Source organism: Hippocampus comes, unplaced genomic scaffold (genome assembly GCF_001891065.2).
Source record: "Hippocampus comes isolate QL1 unplaced genomic scaffold, H_comes_QL1_v1.1 scaffold367, whole genome shotgun sequence".
Lineage (NCBI taxonomy): Eukaryota > Metazoa > Chordata > Actinopteri > Syngnathiformes > Syngnathidae > Hippocampus > Hippocampus comes.
In genome coordinates, this window is record NW_017805741.1 from 550,073 (window position 1) to 577,055 (window position 26,983).

At 50.2% G+C, this 26,983-nt stretch overlaps 2 protein-coding genes across 2 annotated transcripts in view; one reads left to right on the top strand and one right to left on the bottom strand.

Moving 5' to 3' along the window:
- Window positions 1–603: 603 nt before the first annotated feature.
- Window positions 604–5,742, top strand: gfra1b (gdnf family receptor alpha 1b). The gene is made up of 10 exons (XM_019883432.1): window positions 604–917; window positions 1,023–1,346; window positions 1,850–1,933; window positions 3,030–3,208; window positions 3,282–3,454; window positions 3,529–3,638; window positions 3,867–4,001; window positions 4,410–4,582; window positions 5,159–5,206; window positions 5,517–5,742. The coding sequence occupies exons 1-10, from the start codon at window positions 878–880 to the stop codon at window positions 5,652–5,654; spliced, it is 1,404 nt and encodes a 467-aa protein (XP_019738991.1). The 5' UTR covers window positions 604–877; the 3' UTR covers window positions 5,655–5,742.
- Window positions 5,743–10,675: 4,933 nt separating this feature from the next.
- atrnl1b (attractin-like 1b) overlaps window positions 10,676–26,983 on the bottom strand; it is a 33,793-nt gene continuing 17,485 nt past the window's right edge. The window contains exons 21-29 of the mRNA XM_019883431.1: window positions 25,521–25,573; window positions 23,897–23,991; window positions 23,497–23,575; window positions 21,748–21,905; window positions 20,134–20,195; window positions 17,896–17,974; window positions 15,960–16,070; window positions 12,128–12,242; window positions 10,676–11,989 (exon numbers count right to left, since the gene is read on the bottom strand). Of these exons, the coding sequence (XP_019738990.1) occupies window positions 11,865–11,989; window positions 12,128–12,242; window positions 15,960–16,070; window positions 17,896–17,974; window positions 20,134–20,195; window positions 21,748–21,905; window positions 23,497–23,575; window positions 23,897–23,991; window positions 25,521–25,573 (877 nt within the window). The 3' untranslated portion in view covers window positions 10,676–11,864. The remainder of the gene's footprint in view (window positions 11,990–12,127; window positions 12,243–15,959; window positions 16,071–17,895; window positions 17,975–20,133; window positions 20,196–21,747; window positions 21,906–23,496; window positions 23,576–23,896; window positions 23,992–25,520; window positions 25,574–26,983) is intronic.

A 26,983-nucleotide genomic window follows, 5' to 3' on the forward strand; every position in this document is an offset into this window, starting at 1 on the left:
GCGAGACTGTGAGAAGCAAGAACTTTTATCCGACGATTTGACAAAGCTGGCAAGCGCCAGAGTAAAAATAAATCAATGAATACATGGCATGACCAGTTTCAAGATTGCTGCCATTTTCCTTGATTGAACACACACACACACACTCACACACACACACACACACACACACACACACACACACACACACACACACACACACACACACACACACACATCCACGTGAGTACAGCTGCAATGTATACGAGCTTTCTAGCAATAGCACAAAAGTGACATTAAAAAAGAAATCGGATTTTACAATGCGGGCATCGCGCATGTGTGCCTAATATAGAGTCCGTAAGGAGGTGACCCCGTTTAGTGCGCAGGGAGGGGTGGACTTGATGAACGCGGTGAACGATGCCGTGGAACGCCCCCCCCCCCCCCCCCCCCCCCCCCCCCTGCCTCATCTCCAACGAACCCACTTGGTCCTTTCCAGCCAGCACAGTCCGGACGCGCTCGTCGCCCTTCGCCAAGCCAACAGGATTTGCGCTCCTCTGCTCGAATCTCTTTTGGGGGATTTCAACTTGCTTCGGGCCAGCGGGGAAGAGCGACGGCGGACCGTTCAACTTGGAAGAAACGGAAGGAGCTTCGAAAAAGGCTGCCTTGAAGAAAAGCCGTCATTTACGAATCTTTACGCGGCGTTGTCGCACGCCGCGGTGAGGACGAGGAGCGGGTCGGGGGGGGGGCGGCTCCGGAGCGACGCGGGGGATGATTGGGCACGGTGCGAAACGCGTGGAACGGATGCTTTTGTGCGGCCGCTGACCCACGAGGATGCGTACGCGCGATGGGGTCCGTCTAATCGCCGGAGCGCCGCTTTGAAAAAAGAAAAAACAAACCCACGATGATTTTAACAACTTTTGCCATCCTCTTGTCATTATCGGGTAAGTGGTTTTCTGTCAATTCCATTCTCGAAACGAGCTCGTTTGCGTGGTTGTTTTGAGTTTTAGTCCGGCGTAATAGTGAGTGCGAATGTTCCCGCACGCCAGCCGCCGACTTGGTGTCCGCCTCGAAGGGGGGCGGCGGCGAAGGCGAAGGCGCCGCCGCGCGCCTGGACTGCGTCAAGGCCAGCGAGCGGTGCCTGAGGGAGGCCCCCTGCAGCACCAAGTACCGCACCATGAGGCAGTGCGTGGCCGGCCGGCACAGCGGCGCCGCCGCCGCCGCCGTCACGGCTCCGGAGGCGCGGGGCGAGTGCCGCAGCGCCATGGAGGCCATCAAGCAGAACCCGCTCAACCGCTGCAGGTGCAGGAGGGGCATGAAGAAGGAGAAGAACTGCCTGCGCATCTTCTGGAGCATTTATCAGAGTTTGCAAGGTACGGCAAAGCTGACTGACGCTCGTGCAAGGTAAGAGGTACGTTGCGAGCAAGCACCTCAACTTGGAGCCAAGTCACATTTTGCGTCACGGCACCAAACCCATCCCACCCTTCTGAAAAACAGGAACGTACCTTCCGAGTTTGTTCCACGACTTACGAGCCGTGTTGGCTCCCGTGCTAACTGGTCAAGAACAAACTCAGCGCGGGAAAGCGACAAAATCCACGCCGAAAAAATGTACATAATATACATAATAAACATATTTGAAATGGTACGACGGCAATGACTTGAGCGGCGGCTTTCTGGCATGACGCATTTCGTGAAGTAGACATTGAATTGCGCCATCCAAAGTCAGGTTCTCTGTTCAAGGCGTTCCTCATGGGATGCGCCCGTTATAAGACCGAGGAAGATTAGACAGCGTTGAAATCTATCTTGACACATGTGAGCGCGTGATGCCATGTGCGTGCGTACACGATGGAATGACGCGCCACCGCGTTCCCCGCAGGTAATGATTTACTGGAATATTCTCCGTACGAGCCAGTCAACAGCCGCCTTTCGGATATCTTTCGCTTGGCCCCCATCATTGCAGGTAAGACCCTCCTTTTGCCGTTTTTAGCTTGGTTTCACTCAGTCGGCCTACGTCGGTTTCTTGTTAGAATGGCTCCTTGGGGGCCCGCGAGCTCTATGTTGCCCCCCCCCTTTTTTTTTTTCTTTTTCGTGTTGCCTTGGTTTTCTTCACGCGCCGCAATCGGCGGGAAAAGAAATGCAATTGGAAACAAATGGTTGGGAGCTTCTCAGATAAGGATTGAGGCTGGCCATGAATCAAAAGCAAGGACGGTTTTAACGCAAAAGGAGAAAAACAGGTCCAAATTTTAGGGGGGCGCAGGGGGGCAACTTGGCGTGCCGGATGCCGTCGAGATAAAGGCCGCGTGCCTGCGCATCGCCCGGCGGCTCGGATCTTTTACGGCGCCTCGTGGAACGGGTTCGAGTCAATGGCGATCAGCAAAAACGACGGGGCATCTTTGTTCGGCTATCCGTTGTGCCGTTGTCGTCTCCATCATACCGAGATGCGCCTTTCAGATTTTGCCATCCATCATCTAGGCAACCAAACTAAAAAAAGGTTTCGGGTGTTGATTTGGGCACGCCGGCGTGGATGAAAGCATCCCCGAGGTCGTCCACAAGCTGTTCTGCCAGGGTCAAAGGTCAGATTCCACATCAATGGGCGGAAACGTGAGATTTGTGTTTGGTCCTTAACTGACCAATGAAATTCGAGTCTTGGGGGGGGCGGGGACTAAATAAATAAATAAGACAATTGAGATTGCGAAACTGTTGCGGAAGTCACCGGTAGTGACGCCGATTTGACATCGTGGGTGACTTGGGAATTGATTTGCCTTTACTCGAGACGAGAAAATGGAATGAGTCATGAAAGGGACAATCTGACCTCCCAGCGGACTGATTAAGAGCAGAAAATGGGAAAGGTTTTCTCCTGCTGAGGGCACTTTGTTTGATAGGAAAAGTCACCGCGACCTCCAGCTTCACTGTCTTAGTCACGCGCGCGCACGCGCGCAGTCTGAGCTCTTGGCAACCCGCACGCGCGCGCACACACGCGGAGACGTTGCTTTAAGGAAGCGAAAAATGTGGAAAACCGAGTCAACGATCGAAACGCGCGCTTGTGTGGCCGTCAGCCGAGCCGGCGTCCGCCAAGGAGAACAACTGCCTGAACGCGGCCAAGGCGTGCAACCTGAACGACACGTGCAAGAAGTACCGCTCGGCCTACATCAACCCGTGCACGGGCAGGGTGTCGGCCTCTGAGGTGTGCAACAAGCGCAAGTGTCACAAGGCCCTGCGACACTTCTTCGACAAGGTAACGGGGCCGCGCCGCCGCCGCCGCGCTTTGCGTCTTTCCCGACGAGTCTGGGAATCGTTTGCTCACGCAGGTGCCGAGCAAATACAGCTACGGCATGCTCTTCTGCTCGTGTCCGGCGGGCGACCAGAAGGCGTGCGCCGAACGCCGCCGGCAGACCATCGTGCCCGCCTGCTCCTACGAGGACAAGGACAAGGCCAACTGTTTGTCTCTGCAGAACGCCTGCAAGACCAACTACATCTGCAGGCGAGTTGAGCCCAACCAGGCCGCAAACACCCGCAAAGGAGGGAACGCAAAGTGACGTGCTGGTTTCCCGGCAGGTCTCGACTGGCGGATTTCATGAGCAGCTGTCAGCCAGAAGCTCACTCCGTATCGGGCTGCCTTCGGGAGAACTACGCAGACTGTCTGCTGGCCTACTCGGGCCTCATCGGTGAGCGCCGGTCTCGCTCGCGTAGCCGCCAAATGTCGCGCCGGGACTTCCGAACGCACGGGGCGCGGGCTATTTGGGAGTCAGCGGCTGAATTTTGTGCGCTCGAGGGGATCCCTGCGAGGTCATCTCACGTGAGAGAAGGGGCCGGATTTATTTTCTCGAGGAGCAAAAAGATCCAGGAGTCTGCGCTTGCTGCATTTCTCACGCGGCCCGTCTGTCGTCGGTCAGGTACGGTCATCACGCCCAACTACAAGCGGTCGCTGGGAATCAGCCTGTCGCCCTGGTGCGACTGCGCCAGCAGCGGGAACGACAAGCCCGAGTGCGAGAGGTTTCTGGACTTGTTCGCCAACAACCGCTGCCTCCGTAAGTGCCGACGCCGACAAGAGAAATTTGCAGCAAAAGGGAATCGAGGACGGAGGCCTCCCTAAAGTCTGGACACGTTGGATTAGTGCCTGCAAGGGCAGCTCTGCCAAGTTAGATCTTCGGTGCTTTCATATTGGGCACAACCCCAAACGAACTCGCCTCTTGTCGGTTTCTCCAGCTCAAGCCTGGAGATCTGGTGGGCATTTTTGGGAGTGGGGGGTAGTCAACGTAAGGGAATAAATGTCGTCACATAATACTCAAGTCAAAGTCAAAATAAGGAGAGGACATGAAATTGACTCCAAAGTACAATCCATCCAAAAAGTACAGCTGAGCAACTCCGATCAAATGATTGTTCTTTTGTTTGTCGTCCGAGCCCTCCTCCAAATCAGTTTTTGTGCGTCGGCGCAGGGAACGCCATCCAGGCATTCGGCAACGGCACCGACGTGGGAGTGTGGCAACCTCAACCCCCCATCCGGGCCACCGTGTCGGCGCCCGGCGGCGACGCGGCGGACGCGCTCGCTGGCCCGAGTCAACCGGACCCGGACGGCGACCCGGCCGATCACATTTGCCGCACCTTCCAGGTAGAAATTGTTGACGCGAGCGAAATGAGGTGGATTCGTACCTATCTGCCGCATTCTGCCCGCCATAAATACATCGCCGGCACAGATCGATGAATCACTGACGTGAAGCGGGAAAGTTTCTCGCAGCGCAGCAGTCGGGTCGGACTGACTTACAAGACCTCGCGTTGCCAACGCGCGACTCCAACGGATTTCATGCAAAACCGATCCCACTTGCATCTTTTCGGGTCCATCAGCGCAAAACTTGTCCCAGCCAACACCGGGACCAAATGCAGCGCCCGCCACTGGGGAAATCTGCTTTAGCGGTTAAGTCGATTGATTTCTGCGCTTTACATTGCGAACCGATACTTATTGATTTGTTTCATTATTTACGCCCCCACAAATATGAAGACGTCTCCTCTTTGAGGTGAGACGATCTATCAAATTGACTTTTAATTGGAGAGGTTTGGAAAAGTTTAAATCGATTTCTTAGTGTGGCCTCCGGGTTAGCTATTCAAACCCTCAAAACTTTATTTGGCGGCCTGAATGTTGACATTCCAAATGGATTCCAAACAAAGCCAAAACATTTTCTGCTTCCAGGCCCAAAAACTGGTGTCCAATCGCACGGAGGATCCTATGCTGTGCGCGGTAAGAACGGCTCACGTGTTTTTATTTTGACGCGTAAAGCAACTTGACTGACTCACGAGTACATCGGCAAGCAGTCATCATCTCAGTGATGTTTGTAGTTGCCGTGACAACCCTCGTGCGGCCTCTATTCAGCGGTCTGTAATATTGGCGAACCAGCCCGGACATCCCTGTCGGTCCTGCAACCTGTCGCTAACTGTGGCTTCAATTGTGAAAATCGCTGGCCAATTGTCTGTACCCGAGAGTCAACTTTCTCTTTTGGTCCTGAAGTACATTGGGGTGGTCTCGCCACCTGTGATTGGTTCTCCCCCAGACGGGCGACTCAAACGCCATCGCGAGAAACTCACCGGCCAAGCTGTCCCGTCTCGGCGCGTGGAGTCTGCTCCTGGCTCTGGCCTTCGCTTTCACGCCAGCGACGACGTTCCAGCTCGGAGGAGTCCCGCTCTTGTAGAGCCTGTCAAGGACCACAAGTTGATCAGGACCTTCCTCTACATCTCCCAAGGATTTGACCAAACCCCCACCCCCATAAAGAAAAAAAAAGGACAAACACAAAGGACATTTCCAGACCCTTAGGGCGGACTCGTTTTGGACTTGAACGGGCACCCACTGTGGAAAAACCGTGGATCGCTTTCAAATCTCTGCCTATGTGTGCTTTGGTTTGTCTCGTCAATTAAAACTGCAATCGCTCAACAGGACGACAAGGCAAGTTTTGCTGCGCCCCCCCCCCCCCTAAAAAAATAAAATAAAAAGACGGGAGCAACAAAACCGCTCAGGTATTTGGGATTAGGCTCAGCTCCGTCGTCAAAACCGTTTGCGGGTTGAAAAGGAATATGACGTGAAGATCAAAACATTCAACCTAACTGTTGCAAAACCGGAAACTTTCTATGGACGTGACGTCAATGTGCACCATTGGGAGTTTAATCTCGAACAAAATGTAACGTGTTTTGAAAGAAAACAACGCATCATCTCGACAAAAACATTTTACGGCCAGCGCTCCTGTAATGTGTGATACTTACTTTACCGCAACTGTTTTGTAACATGAAAACGATGCAGACTGATTTTGTTTTATTGTTCATTTCTGGAAGGACAGTCTTTCATCAAAGGGGGGCCACGATTGCAAGAGTTAAAGAAATAAACAGACTGTCTCTTCTGAACAAGCACCGCCATCAACACAGAGAGTTGATTCTATGGCAATTAGACATCCCAATACTAGTTGAGGGGGAGAAAAACATTGGTGTCATGCCTGAAAATGTGTGAAAATCACTTCAATGTAAAACACGGACTCCGAATAGTGTGTGACAGCTCAATTAAAAACAACGTTTGGGCAAACGCGTCGACTTTTTTCGTGTGGAAGAATGTTCGGACAGCTGACGTGATGCCACTACTTTTTCGGGACGGCCCATTCGAGTTGAAAACAAGACGTGTCATGACTTACAGGAAATGCTCGCGTCCATTTTCAAGTCGAAGCAAACTCCATGTTGAACGAAGGCTTCGGCGAGGATGACGCAGGTGCTCGCACACACCTGGTCCTGATGGGAATCCAGGAAAGAAGCGCGGCCGTCAGGGCGACATGCCGGCTCGGCTTCGGCAAGCATTTTGCCCCATTCTCGCTCCTCCGTTCGCACTCGACCACTCGCACCGGAAATTCCGTCGAGGACGGAGCGGCAACAAGTGATTTGGAGTCATGACACCATCGCTCCTCGACGTCGCCGTCGCGCGCGGACGTCTCGTACGGATGACGTCACGCCACACCACTCGGGGCCACTTGGGGCTCGGTTTCGAGCGGGATGAAACTCACGTCGGAACGTCCGACCCAGTTGCGCTTCGGCTTCGCGATTGGTCCGCCCGGAGCGCGTCCCTTTCCCGGCCCGCGCCAACCCCGATGCTCACAGTGCATATTTGGAGTGACTCGGAGAAATGTTCAAACGTACATGTGTGGAAAAAAAAAAATTGTCAAAAACCATAAAAAACATTGTTTCATTTTCTTTATGTGGCCACATGCATTTGTGAAACGAAAGACGGCTGCAGTGCAAACTTTTAAAACGGGTTTGCTTCGGTGCCCAGAGTGTTCGAGTACTTTTTGGGACCAAATCCAACAGGCATTCGGCAACCGATGTAGATTCAAACTAAAAATAATCCAGAAATGACACCAGCATGACTTAGAACTGTTGAACTTGTAGTCCCGCGTCGTTGACGGTCCTGTCGGTTGGCCTGTTTTCGTGCGTCCCCTTCCAGACCAAATCCTGAAAACAGCTGAGCCGCGACGGTCGTGACGTGTGCTCTGTGGCACTGCGATGGCACCTTCCGACGACAGCAGAGGGCGCTAGGCTGCCGCCCGAGGTGCATAAAAACAGCTGGATTTTTATGCGAAATTCAGATTCTAAAAACGTAATACTGAACAGAATACTGTCTTTAAACTACTGTATGTCAGGTCGAGAATTGTACAGAAAATGTTTCACTCGACTTCTCTTTAAACACACATGGAGATTTAACACATGCATTTGAGCACGGAGCCAGACTCACAGGCATGTTTTCTCTCTTTGGGCTTCATGTCTCCTATAAAAACACACTACACACTGATTATACACACACACAAAATCTGTTCCATGCGCTGCGGCTTTTGCCGGGCATCCAGGGAGTTTCGACTATTGTCAGTCCCGTCACATCAAAGCGACACAGGCGGACAAGGACGCCAGCCTGTAGAGGACAAAGCGTGGAGAAGACAGGAAGGAGGAGGCTGTGGGGTTGGGGGGGGGGGCTGTCTGGCGGGGAATATGGCCCACCTGTTTGAACGCAGTGATGGACTACTCGACCAAGAGAGAGCACATAAGATTTATTAGACGTGCCAGCAGCTCCAAAAAGACACAAAATGTCCCCTACGTGTCAGGCATGGTGACAAGATGGCCACTGTGGATGGACGTTCGCACGAGGATGTATTTTAAGCGCACTGCCCGTGCGCGCTGATGATAAAATGGCATAACACTCACACACATCCTCACCCATTTCAGAACGTTTCAGGCTTCCGTGACCTGAGAGGCACGCGCTTCTGCGTCAGCTGCTACACACGAGGCCCGTCGAATGACTGAAACCTGGACCAGAACAACTCTTCTCTGGAGGAGGAGAGCACTTAGATATATATATTTTTTAATGACACAGCTATCCGCCTCTCGAGTGTGGAATCACACATTTGGATCTCTTCAGTGGCATTCATGAGCACAGACAGATAAGTGATGAATAAGCCACGACTACAGTCAAAAAAAAAAATTTAAAAGGACCACTTAAACCCCTCAAATAAGTCGATAAGACGATGACCTTAAAGAGAGCAGCTCGAACTTTCTTTGGATCGCTTTCCTTCTGAAGTATTGAAACTCTTTCTCGAGAAGAACGCCTGCCTGTCAAAACTTTTGGGGAAGAAGTGCCCGATGGCCACTCAACCAGGGATTTCGCCCATCAGCATTTGCGTCGAGATTTTGCACCAACACTCTTCAGCTCGAACTGGGGCGCAGTCAAGGTGGAGGGAATTACGAACGGTTGAAAAAAAAACATAATTCCTCCAAATATTCCGGAGAGTCATCTGTGCCACGTCCCCAAGACTAGTTGCTAACGAGCGAGATGGAGGACAACAGTGCAGCACCTCCTGACGCCCGACACATCAAAGGCCCTAAAACGGATCGTTTGCAGCACAAGCAAACAGTCGGCGAGAAGCAGCAGATGCCAATCGTGGCGCAGATGGAAGCCGGAGGGCGGTTGCCACAATCCTGGAGACAGACACGAAAATCCCTAAAACAGTGGAGATGTAATTATGATATGGAAAAAGGGCCAACACAAACTGTCACATATGTTGTTGGTTTTTTTTTTGGGGGAGGGGGGGCTTGTCTGGCGGTGAGTGTACGTTTTGGGAGTGTCAAAAATGATAAATTTCTGCAGCCGAAATGAGAAAGTATTGCCGCAAAGCATGATGGGAGACCCCCCCCCCATCTCCTTTTTTGCCCCTAATCATTTTTTTAGTGCATGGCCCAAGAAAGTACAACAATCGTCCTGTTTTAACAGGACGGTGCTCACACCTTTGTTGATATACAGTAGCCCACTTTTTTTTAAATTAAATCAGCGATGCAAGTTAACATTTGCAATCCAAAATCGGCCCGTTTTTTTTTTCGGGCGCACAGCAGGTTTTCATTATAATACAATAGCACTATGTGATATGGGAATACATTTGGTAAAAGTCGCGGTTCGGTGCAGCAACCGATGGAATTTCTTTCTGAAACGTCATCGCGATAAACGACAAGGCACGGCGGTAAAACCCGGATCGCGCAAGCTTTGGACGGTCAAACTTCAAAGCAATTAAGGAAAATCCATTTCACTCCGTCAACGTTGGAGTCACCTTTGTGACAGTTAGATTTGCAGCGGACTCGAGTGAAGCCACGAAACGACAAAGCGCTCGCCTGGTCCCACGATGGCGTCTCCTGGAGTCAAATTGACAGATCGAAGCTCCTCTCGCATCAGCGGCAACTCGCCGTCTTTCGACTTGGAGCCCTTCGAGATTCTGTCGCAAGTGCCCTTAACGCTTGCAAAATTGGCTGATGATGTCATTCGCAGGAATTCTCTGGCAGGCGGCGCACCTTCATTTCACAAATCAAGGGCAACACGAGGGTCCTCTTTTACGGTACGTACAGAGACAAAAAGGATAAAATGCACCACTTTGGCTTGCCTTTTTGGCCTTAAACACACACGTATACATATGTACACACATACACACAGCATAAAGAGGACGATATCAAATCTTGGCACTGTCAAAGTGCAAACTTGCTGTCATTCATGGTGGGTGTCAGTTCTCTCCCGGGTTCCCGATCAGGCAGGAATGTGCTTGAACGTTACAACACAGAGTCACGTGTTTCGTTCACCTTCTGGTTTTTGTGACCATTAAGACGAGTTACAAAGGAGACGACTTACCCGCATTGCTTCCTTCTGAGCAGCAGCGCCCGCGTTTGGTTGGGATTTTTTGAAGAGACAGCACCTGAATAAGCAGAAGCGATAGACCGACCTTGGCGCAGATTGCAATTCGCATCGATTGAAATGGCAGCCCTTGTGACCTCCACCGAGGTGGTCCCGTCCGTCTCTTGCTCCTTTTTGCGGAATTACTCAAAGGCAACTTTGCTACGTTTGTAGAGCGGCGGCCCAAGGAAGGAGGAAACTGGGTGCACATTCAAAAATCAATCGAGATCTTCAAATGGCAAGACAAAAAAAAAAAACAACAAAAAAAAGGAACACGCAACTATAGTATTCCTCTTTTGCATATAAATCAATAAACAGGTTGTATGAACAGGAACTTGGAAATTCCACAGAATGTTGACATCTGTACTTATGCTTAAATTGGACTGGGCTCTTTAAATTAAAATAAAAAAAGGGGGGGTCCTCAGAAGGGCAAAGCATTCCACAACATAAGCAAGCAATGACAGAAAAAAACTCGCAGCATTCTTCTTTTCTCTTTTTAATATTCCATCATGTCCTTCATCCAAAAAATACATCGATGATGACTGGCAGGCCGCCTCTCATCTCTTGCCTTTTTTTTTCTTTTCATTTCTGTTTCCAGCGAGACCCCGATTCCTGCATAATGACACCATGTCAGATGAGCACGATACAAACACACACACAATAAGGAACACATTAGCTTACAAACTCGGCTCTTAAGAGATGCAACACAGTGACCGTTTCCGCGATGACAATGCCCGAGGGGTTTAAAAAAACAAAAAGCAGTAAAAAAAAAAATCACTGAAATGTGCTATTACACAGGAATCGCGTTAAATATCAAAACATCAACAGAGAAGCTCTTCTTCACAATTGTGCCGTAAATATAATAAGGGATAAATGAAAATATCTGGCCCAATCTGTTTTACAAAGCGGACAAACGACAGGAAATATCAAGAGCCGAGCGTGACGTTTGTTCAAAAGCAAACACTGTACAGCTCGGAGAATTCGACCCTCCCTCCCTCCGCTCTGGTCCGGCAATACAAAAGGTAACAACGGTGGGATAGAGTCGTAGAAAAACAAAGTCCGCCCGGAGCAGAATGTCCTTGCTTCAAGCGCGTTACGTCGCCCACTGTCACAAAAGCGACGCAAAAGCCAAGCAAACCCCAACACAGGGCGGACATTTTCCAGTTTGCTGTGTTACGTGAAATACTAAGACCAGACTTATCGGGTGCCGGTGTCGCGCGCGGAGTTCCTTCGGGCGGCGAACCGCAGGAGCTTTTAGCACCGTGAAAACACTTGTGGCCGTGCAAAAAAAAAAAAAAACCCAACAACAACAACAACAACAACAAACAAGCAGCACGTAACAGGCGTCGACCAGCTTTAGCTGCAAATGACCTGCGTAGCGATTAGCTTCCTTGGACTCGTCCCGAGCCAAAGGACACGGGGGAGCTGAAATACAAACGAGTGAAGCTTGAAACAAAAGTCCTCCGTTTGCAGCTTTGCGCTCCCGCGGTTCCCGAGGTCCTCGGTCGCGGGAAAAGTCAAGTCCGGATGCGCTCGAGGGTTCTCCGTTTCTCTCCCCTGGAATTTGACAGTCAGAGCCCGACGGGCCGCCGTCCGCCTCTCGGCAAGGGAAGGTCGCCCGCCGGGAACCTGCGGCGGCTGGGGCCCAAGAGAGCGCAAAAGACGGGCCTCAAACGCAGGTGCCCTGATGCGTCGGCGCCGGGGCCTTTCGGTTCTTGAACGCCAGCGATTTCTCCTTGAAATCGCCCGCTTTCTGCTGGGAAATGTCGATCAGTGCGCTGGCGACGATCAGGCCTGGACGGCGGGTGAAACAAAGGAGCGTCATTGAGAGAGCATTGCCCAGACGGGAAAAATTTTCGCGTGTCACCAAAACTACGAACGAGCGAAAATGCCGTCTGATTCCCGTTAGCGTTAGCGTTAAATGTCTCTTACCCGACTGGCCGGGCGGAGGCGAGTTGGCGGGTCCCGACGGCAGCCGCATGAGGACCGTCAACACGGCAGCTTTGCCTCCGGAACACGGCTCCATGGCAACGGGTTTTGGCGCGCCCTGCGGAGGAGGTCAATCAAAAACGTAAGCATGCGCGCTCGGCCACAGACTTTTAGGGACACACGAGTGAGCAACAGTCCAAAATTGAGCCAGACCGCAAGAGGCTCGCGATGGTGTTTCGTACGCGCGCAGAAAGAACACAAATCCGACATTGAGGTGATTCACTGATTCGGGATATGGAATTCTTTATCTACGCGGCGAGCTCAATCTCGACGCCAATATTTCTCGTTTTCTAATGGCGTGTTGTCAGGAGGCCGAAAATGGCGTCACGTTTTTTTCCGGGTGCCGCCACTGCCGAATGGAGCTTTCGGATGACCAGACGGCGGAATGTCTTGCGGCAGAGGGGCGGCGCCCCGCTCCCGGGACAAACGCTTTAATTGGTCACACAACAAAAACACTTGTCCCCCGCCGCCCAGCCTGACAGTCGGCGCGTCGAGAAAAGCAACACTTAAGACTTGAAAGGCAGCAAAGTGCTGGCGTCTCAAGCGTGAAAAACATGTCACCCTTACAATGAACGCGGAGGGCTATTTGGGAGGAATTGGGGAATAATAACACGTCTGACCACAACCGACTTCTTTGTGTCTGCCAGGATCAAATTGCGATGACGGAGGCAGACCGCTCGGAAACCGGCACGCGTGCGGAGGGACTGATTGGTTTTTCTCTTTGGAGACCCTTAATTGGAGCACTTGTCTGCAAGACTTTGTGAGCTCACCGATGTAACGGCCAGCGTACTGTTTTAGCCGTCACGGAATATGAACATCGATGTGCAATTCGCGCAAGCCAATGAGGGCGCGCGACGAGAGGAAAAACGTGAGCGTGCATCTGCCCGGGCGCAACGGTGACGGTTGGGGCGGTCTCGCCCCGGCATCCAAGGGCAATCGGGTTGTCGGTCGGTCGGCTTCACCCGTGATCACTCAGGTGATCTCCGGCTAATGAGTAGCTACGTTCCCGCAGAAAGAAAAGCGGGCCGGAATTGTCTCGTGCTCATCAGACAATGAATGAGAATTCGCTACATTGCGTTGCTTACATGGCTCAGTGGCTGAGGCGTGATTAGAGCTGTTCCAAACAAAGGCGGCCGCGGATTGTCAAGCGTGCAAATGGAGCCCGGTTCCCTTTTCCGGGCTCGCTCGTAACATTCATGAAAACAAAAGGCCGTTTTCAAGGTTCAACGTGAACGGGACATATTTTGTTTCTCTATCAAGTGAGCAGCAAACCTAGCGAGACTGACTAGCTTAGTCACTTACTAAGCTGTCGGCACAAAGAGACGCTCGGCAAAATGTGCGGTCAGTGTCCTCTTTGACATCAACAAGTATTCACTGACTAGCTTAGTTACTTACTAAGCATGGCGACAAGCTGTCGGCACAAAGAGGCGCTCGGCAAAACGTGCGGTCAGTGTCCTCTTTGACATCAACAAGTATTCCGAACAGTTAAGTGACGCCAGATGCCGGGCAATTAGGTTCATTTAGGGAAAAAACAATTATTGAGATGGTTCACCTTCAGCCGCTGCCAAACAATGCCATCAAATAATTGAATTGCCCGTTTCACTTGACTCAGCGGTGGTTGGAACGAGCCGATATACGTGGGCGCTTTCAAAGCGATTACATGCGGGAGTTTGGACTTCAAATATTCACTGCGCACGCTACGATAGCCATCTCTGCTGACGACTGGATCGAGTCGCTCGACAGTCTGTGGTCAGCCAAGGAAAATAACCAAACTCTTGCCCGTTAGCTCGCTTTGTGGCGATATGCTGCTTCTTTGACAATCATGCCATGTTTTTCTGGTTTAAAAAAAAAAAATCTGATGGAGGGACGCATTTTTTTCCATTGAAGCACACGCTACATGTGTGGTGCTCAATCGCAATGGGGTTCAGCGGAGCCAAAAGAGAACGGCAAGGATGCTCATTTTCATTTCCCTTCTCTGACGGGGGCCCGGGGTCGCTTGTCACAAAAAGTGTGACTTGAGGGAGGGGGTTCAGATAGGGCACAGACTGCAGAAGGCTAGAATAGAAGGTTCAGTTCGATGCATGTATCCGTCTCCATCACGTGGCCAGACTGGAAAACAAAAGAAAACAAACAAAAAAGACAACGCATCTCTGATACTGTTGTGGAGGCGAGCCCTAGTTTGGGGACCGCTGCACTCCATCTGTACTACATGATTAAATGTGTCCATTTGTGCGCAAATTGGGGTGCGCGGGGCAGGCAGCCGACGCCAGCAAACACCAACTTCATCAAATGACAGATTTTCTCAGGCTTTGCTTTGTGTAGCAAACTTGCACCAACCGCAGAGAAAAAAAAAACCAAAACAATCTCGTCAGATCATGCGAAAGCGAGCGCGTCTGCAGGCTACGCGAGACGTGCAGGTCAAGTTTGAGGTTTAGCCGATCCCGTTTTATGCCGTGCAATTCCGAAGCTGAAGAAAGGCGTCGATGTTTGTCGGCAACTTCCTTCAAACGACGCGCGGCCATCCAAGCGAAAGACAGTCAGCCGTTTATTGGCTCGCGCCGCCCGCCTTGTGAGGGTCAGCAAACAGAGGACACGGGATTTTTCTATTTATTTCTTCCTGCGGTTATCATTTCCACAACAGCTTGGGACAGTGTTGACCGCAATTGTCTCCAGTGGGCGCAAACCTTTTTCCCTTAATGCGCTCTGACAAACAAACAGCTTAGCCGGCCGGGCGCCCGAAGCTGGACGGACACAAACGCGTGGAACTAATTTGGCTAGAATTAATTTTACGCTCACGATCGGTTTGTTGTTGTTGTTGTTTTTTTTTTCTTTTGGGGGTTGGGGGGGAATTTAAATTCAGAGTGCAGCAACGAACTGCGGTCGGAGAGCTAAGAACGGTTGTTGTGCTGGTCTCCTGTTCTTTGGGCTGCCCTTGACGAGGGCGTAATGGGCGTCGAGCGGCGCTCAGCAATCCACTAATGGCTAATGTAGTGCCTCCTCGCCGGTTGCCACAGTGATTTTATTTCTCTCGGCGGCAGGTGACACAGGGGCGGCTTTGGCTGAGGAAACACCGTTGCTCCTCTGATGTCAATTTCAGCATGTGGCTCCCTTTTTATTGCTTCCAGCCACGCTTTTATCCCCAGTGACATTGAAACCGGCGCTGTACTTGCTTCAAGATTTCCTCTCGGTTTTCCGTTGCGCGTGCCACATAATTCAATGATTGGGAGAAAGCTCACTTTTTTTTTTGACTTTATATTCACAACGCCACCCCTTCAAATCTAACCATGCCAAACTCTTGTCTCCTGAATGTACTGATGCTTTTTAATGACGCCCCCTCCCCCTTGCAAAATGGGCATGCTGGCATTCTTTCTGTCCGCAAAAAAAGATCGAAGTGGTAGCAGTGATTGCAGAGGACAATTTAGATAAAGCAGGCTGATTATTATTTTTTTTCATTCGAAGAAAAGACAATAAAAAGTAAATGTTCTTTCTTTCTAATTAATTGGAATTAATCCACTGGCTAGTAAAATAAAATGACATGAACCAGTTATTGAAAGAAAAATAAACAAATGCAAATCTCATTTTTATAACATAGGCAGTGAAGCCCGACTCTTTGCGGGGGACAGTCTGACCGGCGACTATCCACAATGATTTCATGCTCTTATTTCGTTCGGTGGTGGTGGTGGTGGGCGGGGGACACACACACAAACACGTCGTTGGGGGGGAAACCAGGTAACTCCAAAAAAGCAACGTCATGTACTGAAGAAGAAAGACTTACGTCGGCCATCGGTTGAAGCATCTCTGTTTGTTCTCTTCCCCGAGCGTCCAGCACGACGGCAGCGGACGCAAAAGGACGACTGGCCATTTGTTGGCGCTCCCTCATCAGTTGCTGGGGAGAGAAAAAGCCCCCAAATAAAGAACAAGCCCCCAAAAATGGTCCACTCAGTGCAGCCTACGACTTGTTTGTCATTGTTTGTGGCGCATTACCCACCGTCGTTGGGAACTTTTGTTTGAGACGAGGAAAATGCCAGTGCATCCTTCTACTTCAATGTCCTACTTTCATATGATGAGCAGTTCATCATGCACTGTTCTTATTCGACACTTGACTGCATTAAGCGCCGCAAAGGCTGTCATTTATCCACGACACAATTCAAAACAATTTCAATTTTGTTTGGCATTGAGAGCTCCATTGATGTGATCAAAAAGAAAAAAAAATGGGGTTAGGGGTGAAACAAGGACATCTGCCGCACGAAACAGATTGATTTGACTCAGCGCTCCTCTTGTGCGTTCAAACTTTAAGCCACAACACTGTTGCACTTCTCTGCTATTAAACATCTTACAGCGACATCACATCTATAAATATAAGCGGCCGGGCTGAGCCGAAGGTCAACAATGAGGAAATTTGCCCTTCTCGGAAAGATAAAGCAAGATGTAGGGGCCGGCAGGGCTGTTTGGCTCTTTTTTTCTTCTTCTTCTTCTTCTGTTGTTGTTGTTGTTGTAATTTCCAACACCAAAGCTTCAAATCCAACAACATCCATCCTAAATGTCAGATAGCCGCAATGTTATTTATCACGTCGCGGGGTTAATCTAAAGCGACAAAGCGCCCGAGAGGGGAAGCAAAGTCAGCCGGCGCCGGTCTACGGCAACGCTGGCAAAATGCGCAGGGAATACGAGCGTCACAAGAACAGAAAAAGGTGCAAGAAATGAAGAACTTCAGTCAACGACAAAAGGCCAGAATCCAGTCCGTAAAACCGCTTCCCAAGTGATTTTTGTCAAGAACACAAGCTGCAGCCTTTCACCGCCGCAATAAGCTTGCGCACGCGGCGCGTTGATATGCCACCTGATTCATCTGGCAAGCGAGCGCCTGAATTATCCGCCCGGGGAATACGGCTTTGGATTTTCAACCTGCACACTTGCAAAACGCATTCGTACAGAGTAGACCGGCTCTTCCTGACCTATCCGTTTTTTTTTTTTTTTTTTTTTACATACCCCCCCAAAAAAAACAAAACAAAACCAAAAGGCGGCCCTCGAGCCCAAGCATTTGCCCGCCCTGGGTCAGACGCTGGAACGGGCAAGGCGACCGCAGAATCGCTGCGGTGGAAAGTGCAAAGATGTTGTGTCAAACACCTTTGAAGGTACGCTGGCGTCTCGCGATGCGAAATGTCGGCGCTTCGGCGGACGTGCCGCGAGGTGTGGCATTTACCGTCGTCGTCGCTTTGTCGCCACTCGTGATCCGAGACCGGTCGCGTGACCTCCATGTCAATGACACAAATGAAGCAGTCGCATTTACCGGAGGCTCGTTCGGCCCCCCTTCTACTCTTTACGCCCGAGATGAACGGAGCTTTCTGTCTGATCTACTCTGTGTCCTCAACACTTTGGATTCGTCTCGCTCTTTATTTTGGACGCGGGAACTGAAGGGCAGCGACAAACTTGATTAAACCAACAACAACAACAAAAATGAAGCCAGCGGCAATTTCATGACGGCGGACCATATGCACGCATTTGTTATTTTGCTGACTTTAAGTCTTAAGACTGGCCTGATTCTTTTGTCAGGATGGCAATTGGACGGGGTTTTGTCGTCGCGTCTCCATTTGAGTCGGGCGGACAGTGAAACAATCACTGCGAACTAGCATCGTTACACAGAATGGGCCAAAGACGAAACATTTCTTTTCCCGTCCTTGTTAATCCCTGAATTTGGATGACGGGACACTTACTTCTCGCCGTCGCGATGCCCAGCAAGTCTGCTTGATCTTCCACACCACCGCCGCCACCAGGAGCAGTGACAGAAAACAACTAAAAGCAGACGTCAAGTGCAGGCAGGGATGAGAAGGAGCAAAGAATCATAAACCCCCAATCAGGGGTGTCCGAACCTTTTTTGTTCGAGGGCCGTGTGTGGAAAAAAAATGCAAGGATGAAAGGGGCCACTTTGAAAATGGTCAACTTTTGAAACGCGCCCAAGTCAGTCGAAAAAGCAATTCTCTCTCATTTGTATTGTCGAGTTCATTTCATCAGCTTTCTGTCAAAGGTGTTTAGGCAGAAGGGCCACAATTGGCCCCCGTGCCATAGTTTGGCGACCTCACGCACAAAACTCATTAGGTCAAAATAATTCTCTTTCTTACTGTTAAAATTGCTGATAAGACAATATGGCACCCCCAAAAAAATCCTCTACTTAATCGACCCACAGTGTTCTGGAAAGGTTTTTCATCCAACATACTGATTAAAGCACAATTGCTGAATTAGCGTGGGGTTGAGCTCATCTCGGATGTTCCACTCCCCGTCGACGACGTCCTTAAAAATAGGCCGCTAAGAGGGTCCTCGGCGAGTCTCGAAATCATCAAATTCTTTTCCAAGTTTGAAGGGAACACGAGCCTGCTCCTGATGCGCGGGGACAAAGATAATCACGCCGCCGCCGCCACGTGAACAACATCCTGTAATTTGAGCAACAAGCCCTCGTCTTTTGAGTGTGTGGGGTGGTGGGGGGGCGCGCGCATCAGCCGATGAACCCGCAAGCATTTGTTTGATATTTAAAGCTGAGCGGGCTATCGGTTAGATAGACGGCCCGGATGGGCGCAATGGTATCATTGATGGCTGAGTGAAACGTGATCGCACTCGCAAGGACGAGAAGCAATGGGGGCTAAGAGAAAAGGTGAAATCCGCTGTAAGCAACGGGAAACATCAAACGGCTTGTGATCACACTTTGCAGCGTGGGAATGCTTTTGCGATCTTTAAAAAAAAAAAGATGGAAGAAAAAGGGACCCCCATTGCCTTTGCGCCACTGAGAAGATAAGGGGTGATGATATTCAAATGTGGCGACAGATAGACACCAAACACATGTGTTGGCAAAAAAAAAAATAATAATAATAATTTTAAAAACGTATTCCCAGCACAGCGGTGGGAAAAGTGCAACATGGGGAACAAATCAGGGAAGTCCAAGAGGCCTGATGTGAAACAATGGAGCAAAAGGAGACGAGAATGGCCGTTCCCTCGCATTGTGTGTGGGAGCAGCGAGGTGGGGAGACCCTGCGGGTAGGGGGGGGGGGATGTTGTTGACATCAGCCTGATCAGATTTCCCTCTGAAATGACCACACAGGTTCAACTAAGCTCATCAGGGCCAGATGAAAATGTGGAGAGTGCCGGTTCCAGCCAAGCACAAATGTTGCCACAATCGCTCCAAGACGTGATGCGATGAATCCACCTCACATGTTCCAAAAGTCATCTGAATCCGATGGATCCGCAAAGCTAGAAAGAGATCAGGGTGCGATGCGACCGTTCCCAGAGTACTGTTGTTCATTCATTTCGCCAATGGCCGTCGCTACGGATCGCAAATGAACACAAAGTGCGTGTTTGATTAATTTGTTTCGATGGCCATATTGGATGGTCTGCAAGTTCTCTTTGCCAGACTCCCTGAATTCAAGCGGCAATTTGAGCCGAGGCAACAGCTTAGCGGCAGGAAGGTTTTTGTGTACGAGGCAGTGATGGGCAGGTGCCTTGGGCAACGGCGGCTTTTCTATTTGCAACCCTGACAGCGACACGCATCATATGCGAGTCCCTGTCAGCCCGCAAAATGAGCGCCGGAGACCCAAACAACACACTGGCGCGGGTCAGTGGCTACCACGTGACACGTGAATATTTTTTAAGCTTGAAGATCGCCCCGGAAAAGCATTTGTTGTCCCCTCCTACCCCCTTTTAGCTAGCCACAAATCATTCCTGATTTCCGACCGTTTTACAGCAATAAAAACCTCAAGAAACGACGACTGTCAGCTGGTTTCACAAAGCTGGTGAAACAAATTCGACCATACAGTAACTGCTTTCTCGACTGACTTTCGAGTGTTTCAAAAAGTTGACCAACGCTCAAGCGGCCCTTCCATCTTTCCATTTTTCCGTGCGAGGCCCTCAAACCAAAAAGGGTGGACGTCACCTGTCCTAAAGTGTCCAAGAATTATCAGACGCACCTGAAAAAGGTCACAAAGAACTGCACAAGGTCCATGATGCTGTTGTGTTGGGAAAAGGCAATCTAGAGGGGGAAAATCACAAAACAGTCAAAAGCAAATCCACCTTTTCAAAATGACACTTTGTTGATAGTATGTTACAAATGTACATCAAGTGAAAGTGGGGTTCAACCACGCCCCCCCCAAAACGTTCAAAAAAAAAATGAAAATAAAAACAAGTACAATAAAATCAAGAGCACCATTTGAATTAATCGGATATCTGCTGCTTGGTAAGAGTTAGTCTGCATTTCTGTGGTTCCGGAATAATCTGTCCAGAGCATATTCCGGCATTTTTTTTTTTTTTTTTGTCAAATGCGGTGGGGAGGGTGTGTGTGTGCGTGTGTGCCAGGCCACATCACGGTGACACATCATTATCTACTGTAGACGCTTCGGAGGCATTCTGCCCCAAAATCATTTTGAGACACACACACGCACACACACACACACACACACACACACACGCACACGCACATACAATGTCAACAGCGGCGCGATTCCCTTCAGGGACAACACGTGGCGTCGGGCAACAGGGCGCGAGTCGTGTTGAAAGATTGATTTGCTGTCGCACGTTTGCCGCTTTGAATGAGGACGAGGAGCAAATGCAAATGTTTATTTGGGTCCAGATCGTAATACAGCAAGTGTGTGAAGTGAAGCTCTCCGGGGAGGGGGGGGGGAAGAAGCGCTCAAGACAGGAGTCAACTTCAGCTTTGAAATCTTCCTAAAATTCGGCCTCCTTTATTCCTGACATTAAAAAAAAAAATATTAAGAAGAATAATAATTGAGTCAGTGGCGTGATGTGCGGCGACCTGGCTAACAACAGGTCACAAGTGACATGCTGTGGGAACGAGTAGCCATAGTCTTGGTGCTGCTGCATTTTCACATCATGTAGCGGGGCCGGGGTCAAAGTAATATGTTGAGGGTTAATTCAGTTTCAAGACATCTATGGCGGATCAATGGAATCATTTGTCAAACACTGAAAGCATCGGGGGATAGCGCCAGTTTCTTTATATTGAGCGCTCTCGTAACAACTCCGCCGAAATCTCCAAGTGGCTTTGGAAAATACGGTCTGTGTTTTGCCAATTTTTTGGAAGCAATTAGTGGGTTTGGCCCTTTTGGAAAGCTCGAAATTGGACTTTCATCCAGGCATGCAAGAAAAAGAGAGACCTTATCCGATTCCTGAAGCGGCTTTAACGGCTCAAGCCGGTCGCTCCATAAATAAACGATTGTTTGCCACGGAATGGAATAGAAAACTATTGTTGGAACACCTCAATAGATGAGCCGACCCTCAACGTCCTACCCCACTACGGTCCAGCAATCCGGCGTGTGAAAGAGAGGGCCGCGACAAATACAACAATCGAAGGCAAAATGATCTGCAAAAAGAGACCGGATGTCGTTGAACAAATTTGTTTGCCCTCGTTGGAAAAATACACTTTCAACGTGAACAACGCTTCATTAGTCCATCCAATTTCTTTTGAAAGAGCGTACTCCAAACAAGCCCGGGGATATCGAGGATGAAACAAACAAAAATGTGTACTCGGGATCGCTCCGAGGCCACCGGGGGAACACAAACAAGTGTACCTGAATCTTGATGGGCCATGAGAAGTTACTGACGTAGACGTAGAAGGTGATGTTGGGGTTGCTCCTGAAGGTAAACTTCTCACAGGAGAAACTGTCTCGGTATTCCTTGATGTTGGTCTTGGACACGATGGGCACCTCCTCGCCTGAGATGGTGCCAGCTGTCGGCCCCAAAGAGTGCACGGTTACGCATCTGCCCGTACGGGAAATCAGCCGAAAGCCCGCCTCACTCACGCCGCGTTTACACTCTTTGAACATCCGGGTCCAGGAGAGGAAGCGGATGCGGACGGAGGTCAAGACTGCGAGCAATTTAATATCACACATTCAGTCCATGGAAGTGGTAAATGGACTCGAGTCAGCAACTTTGACTTTGGGCATGTGTTCAAAGGGCGCATCTATGGCTGCGGGCGTCGCCATTTTAGTTTCCGTGTGGCAAAAGCGATGCGCCATCGGGTGAGAATACGCTCACGGCCGCGTCCATCATGACGACGTGAACGCGAATGAATTGGCTTGCACGGGCTCTGGCAAACGGCCCACTGGACATATGTTGAAGCGTCTGCGGTCGTTTCGTAGTCACGCTCGTGTCAATGGCCTCAAGTCATTGACATTCCAACCCACCGCTGGGAAACAAAGGAACAGAAAACCACAGCTTGAGCGTGGCGACGTGCGTGTGTTTATCTTAATTGAAATCGCCCTCCTGCGCCGCCACCACAACCACCGCCTCCACCCAAAGGCGCTTACGGCTCTTGTCAATTGTGGAGAGGCGCCGTCGTGACTTCAGAGACGAAATATCTTTCGCGAGGAGGGGGCACCTCGCTTCAAATATTAATGACAGCATTGCGAAAAAGGTTACGCTGGCTACGGAGGAGCGTCGTGGTCTTAATAGGGTGGCGGGGGGGAATGTCAGCCGTTAATGTGGTGACGGGCATGGGTGGGGGAAAGAAGGAAGGGCAGGAGATAAACACCGCAGACCTGCACGGCCGCGCTGTCCTTGGCGTGTCTTTACAGCGACCGGCAAGATCTGCGACACAACTCAAAAGCAAACGCAAGGTGCGTTAACCCCTCACCATCTCACAATTTTTTGGTCGAGCTTGAGAAAACTATTCACCACTGAGAGACGCATATATTTGCCTGTTGACGTGATTTTTTTTTTTTTTTTTGTTTGGGGGTTTTTGCGTCATGTTAGCAGAGGAAGAAGACACTGGTTGATAACAGAGTAGCAGAGGTCAGCGGGACAGGCGTGGCTCCATATGGGGTTGAGGGTGGTGAAAGCAGGGTGATCAACTTCGTGAGATCGTTATTGGCAACGGTCGAAATCAACAACTGATATGCGGCGATTGGCTAGCTGGGGATGTGTTTGTGTTTATTCCGATGGCTCTCCAAGATAAATACTGCTGCGTTGGCGTAAGCATTTCTTAACTTTTGACCGGATTGTTTGTAAAGGATTTTCAATGCTGGGCTTTGAATTCGGTGACGCACAGCCAATTACCTTGCGAATGAAATCAACGGAGCTGCCTGGCCGTCTGTCGCGAGCTCGCTGCCATCCGGAAATGTTTCACATTACGTGTAAACCGCGCTTGATTAAATTTTATATTTTGGTGGCGGTTACTATTTAAAAATGAGATGCATCAGTGCCACTGACCACATTTAGCATCCCACCTTGATGGCCGTTAAAGTTAAGAGCGTGTTTTATTGTTTTCGAGGCATTAAGATTGAACTGGCGAAGGCACGCGTATGTTCGGGTTGACGTACCTGTTGATCCCACAGACCAGGTGATGTTGAGGTTGAAGTTGTTGGAGGCATTAATCGACATGTCCAAGTTCTTGTTGGCCTTTGGACAAAGAACAGCAGATATCAGGCAAAAACACGAGACGGAAGGTTGCGCGTGAAACATCAAAGTACGTCATGTGTCAGCGAGCCGAGAACACGATCAGAGCTGCTCTTCGGGGAAAAAGAGTGACCGAGTCATCACGTCGTCACCAGTGGCGTTAAATCGGGCGAGAGAGGACGTGTGATCGCTTGCGCCGATGTCACCCAGCCTGAAGGGAGCAGAGTGGCGACCGGGCGCCCCGCATCACATCGCGGTTGGCGATGTCACGACCGAGTCACTTCTTGAAAAGCGTGCCGACGCAAATGAGTCGCTGTGCGTTACCTGCTCAGGTGAAGCCATGAAGTTGATGGCCGTGTAGTGATTATCGTCTTCTTGGATGAGACTAAAGGTGAACTGGTAGTCGATCAGCAGGTTGTCTGTTGGAGAAATGAAGAGGACACGGCGCTAAAACGTACAAAGCCTCACGACGTGACCTCTTTGCCCTGTGAAGAGTCAGCCTATAAAGCGGCAAGCGATCGGACTGCCAATACCAAAACAACGGTCCGAGCGCGAGTCCGACGAATCAAAACACGATTGTAATCAAATCCATTAGCTGCAATCAGAGTGTCCAATTTTCTCGTCGAGCCGAGTGCCAAAATGCAACTTGTGCAGCAGGCTCGAAAACCTCTTAGCAATGATTGATCACGAATGGGATCATTTTGGAACCATTTGCGACGTGTTGCTGCCATTTCGACACAGGAACTGACAAAGACTCGGATAATTACGTGCGCAGTCGAAACTTTCGTAATGCGTTTTGTCTTTTGTTTCTCAGTCTGACCTCTTGAGGCGCTTTCAGCCGACGACATTTTGGGTCCCATTTACACAAGCCCACAAATTCACTCTTTACAAACCGGCATGTAACTGCCCATTTTTAGACTTAAGAGCGTAAAAGATAAATCCTCAAACAGAATGACAGCTTGTGTTTTGAGTCACGCCGTCGCGACAGCGATGGAGAACGTTCCCGGTGGTTTGAGTCCGTAACAGAGAAGACGCTGAAGAATAAGGGTCGGTGATGGGGAGGGGTTAAAACAAGCTCAGGGCTTGAACCTCTTGTCTTATCATTGAGCTTGTCATCACGCGATGGCATTTCAAAAGGGGACAAAAAGCTTGGCCCAAGCTTTGTTGCCTGCCGCCGAGTGTGAGATGGCAAAAATATATTTATTTATGATGCACTTCGAAGGGCAGCGGCTCAGTCATCTCCACTTTTCGTCTGTAACTCTCCTGTCAGACTCCAAGGCCGCTTTTGTTCCGTCTGGAGGAAATCAAACTTAGGCATCGGGTAAGAATGGTAATTAATGTCTTCATTGCATCTCTAATGGAAAAGTAAAGTGGATTTTGACATCAGCCAGACCTCCCTCAAGTGTCTCCAGGTGGTCCAAAATACTGCTGCTGGACTTCTAAGTGGTGCTCAAAAGAGGGAGCGCTGAATTCATTCTGGCCTCCCTTCACTGACTCCCTGTTGACTTCAGAGTTCATTTTATTTGTTTTTAAATCTTGCCAGACCACCGAAGTAGAGTTTGGGCATACCGTTACGCAGCCCTAACGATGAGAGGTGTGTGGTGTCCCTGTTATACGGACGGGCAGAACAAGAATGCGGCCCGTGATGAAAGCAAGTATGACACCTCAGCTCGAAATGAGCCAAGCAGTAGGTGGGTGACCGACTGTGCGCACGGCCCTCCGGAGTCGTCCTCCTCCTCCTCCTCCTCCGTCCCCTTGATTAGCTCAGATCGCTCACTCCTCGTGATGCGCTTGACATTTGCACGTCAAGTCATTCTGTCAGGGAACAAGCGCGGCGGGTGGCAAAGCGCTAAGACGGCCCATCTGCCGCCGAGCGGGAGGCTTGAAGTCAAGAGGCCGGCCGGGACTGTATATACTGCGTGTGGAAGCGCGGCGCAAATGTACTCACAATAACAGGTTCCCCTGAGTGGATTGCCAAGGTAACGGTTTTCTGAGTCACACCTGCAGAGAAGCAAAAACAGAAGAGAGAGGCGGATGAGCGCTACACACTTGCGTGGCCTCTGCCGCATCATTTTGTCAACACGCCGACATGAAAACTTCACAACATCTGCTCTGATCACAGAGGGAGCTTGGAGCACCAATGCATGGAGACATCCGGGGGGGCAAACATCTTTTTGCAGCGCTGCAAGCAAACTGCCTTTCATCCGCTAAGTTAAGCGGCAGGGGAGAGATCTCGCGAGGGGGTTGCGAGCGTGCATCCAAACAAAGCCCAAAATGATTCTCAACTCAAGAGAAATCGAAAAGTCCCAGTCAAGGACATTGGCCAAACATCAGCCTCCGGCAAATAAATTGGCCTTCTTATGTTGTGAGACCAAAATATCCATAAATGCACTTCTGCTGCATCGCGTCTCTCGGCGCGTTTGCAAACGCGACTTTAAATTCAAGTTATCCTCGAAAAACAATGAGGCAATAATAAGTCCGCAATTAACATATGGCCGGTGTGAAATGACTGTAAACTGCGGGCCAATTCATCTGTGAGCGCCACTAATGAGGGTTCTAACTCAGGGGGCTAAAAATGGGGCGTTTGCTGGATGGGCAATTACTCGCTTGTGTTCGCCTCGGAGCCATTGTTGTTATTTGACAGACGTGCCGGTTTTAAGGCCGGCGGCGTCTGCGGCGTGTCGCAAAAGCACACGCGCGCACACACACCATCTGAACGGCAAAGATGGAAAGTGGCATGACTAAACGGCGTCGGGCGCGGCGCAAACAGTCGCCCGGCATGCGAGTGAGACCAGGACGTGAACGATGACAGCAGTGCTTGCGAGGTTTGATTGCCATCCGAGAGAGAATGTCACATCCTTTTAATCACGCTATGAATCAGCGGCAGTTTTCAGCCTTCTTTTGCACTGCACTTATGGAAGCCAACTCCGTTTAGTCGGCTTTCACTTGTGGAGGGGAGCTACCATGTGATTTCTTGTTTTCAAGCATTTCTGTGCCCCCCCGACCCCCACCATGTTTTTGTGTCGGAAATCTCGCTCGATACGCATCGCAGAGCTGCAAGTGTATCGCGAAGATGTGCATCACATGATGATCAGCCTCGCTGATGGGAGATGCATGCGCCCGATGCATCGTCTCAACTACAAGCAGGAACATACGGCTGCGGTGTTTTTACCCGCGGCCCCCCATCCATGGAAGCTTTTTTGCAATTATTTCTTGGCGCACAGTGTCTCTCAAGTCACGGCGGTAACATTGCTGCACTTGAACCTGGCAAACGGCTGATTATTGTCGACCGTCCACGTGCGGCGCAGTGTGGTCAAAGAGACCATTTCGGCTTGCGAATATCCATTATCACGATGCATTTGTGCCACGGTTGTGCTATTTTATGCGCCGTTGGGACGATAACGCACAATC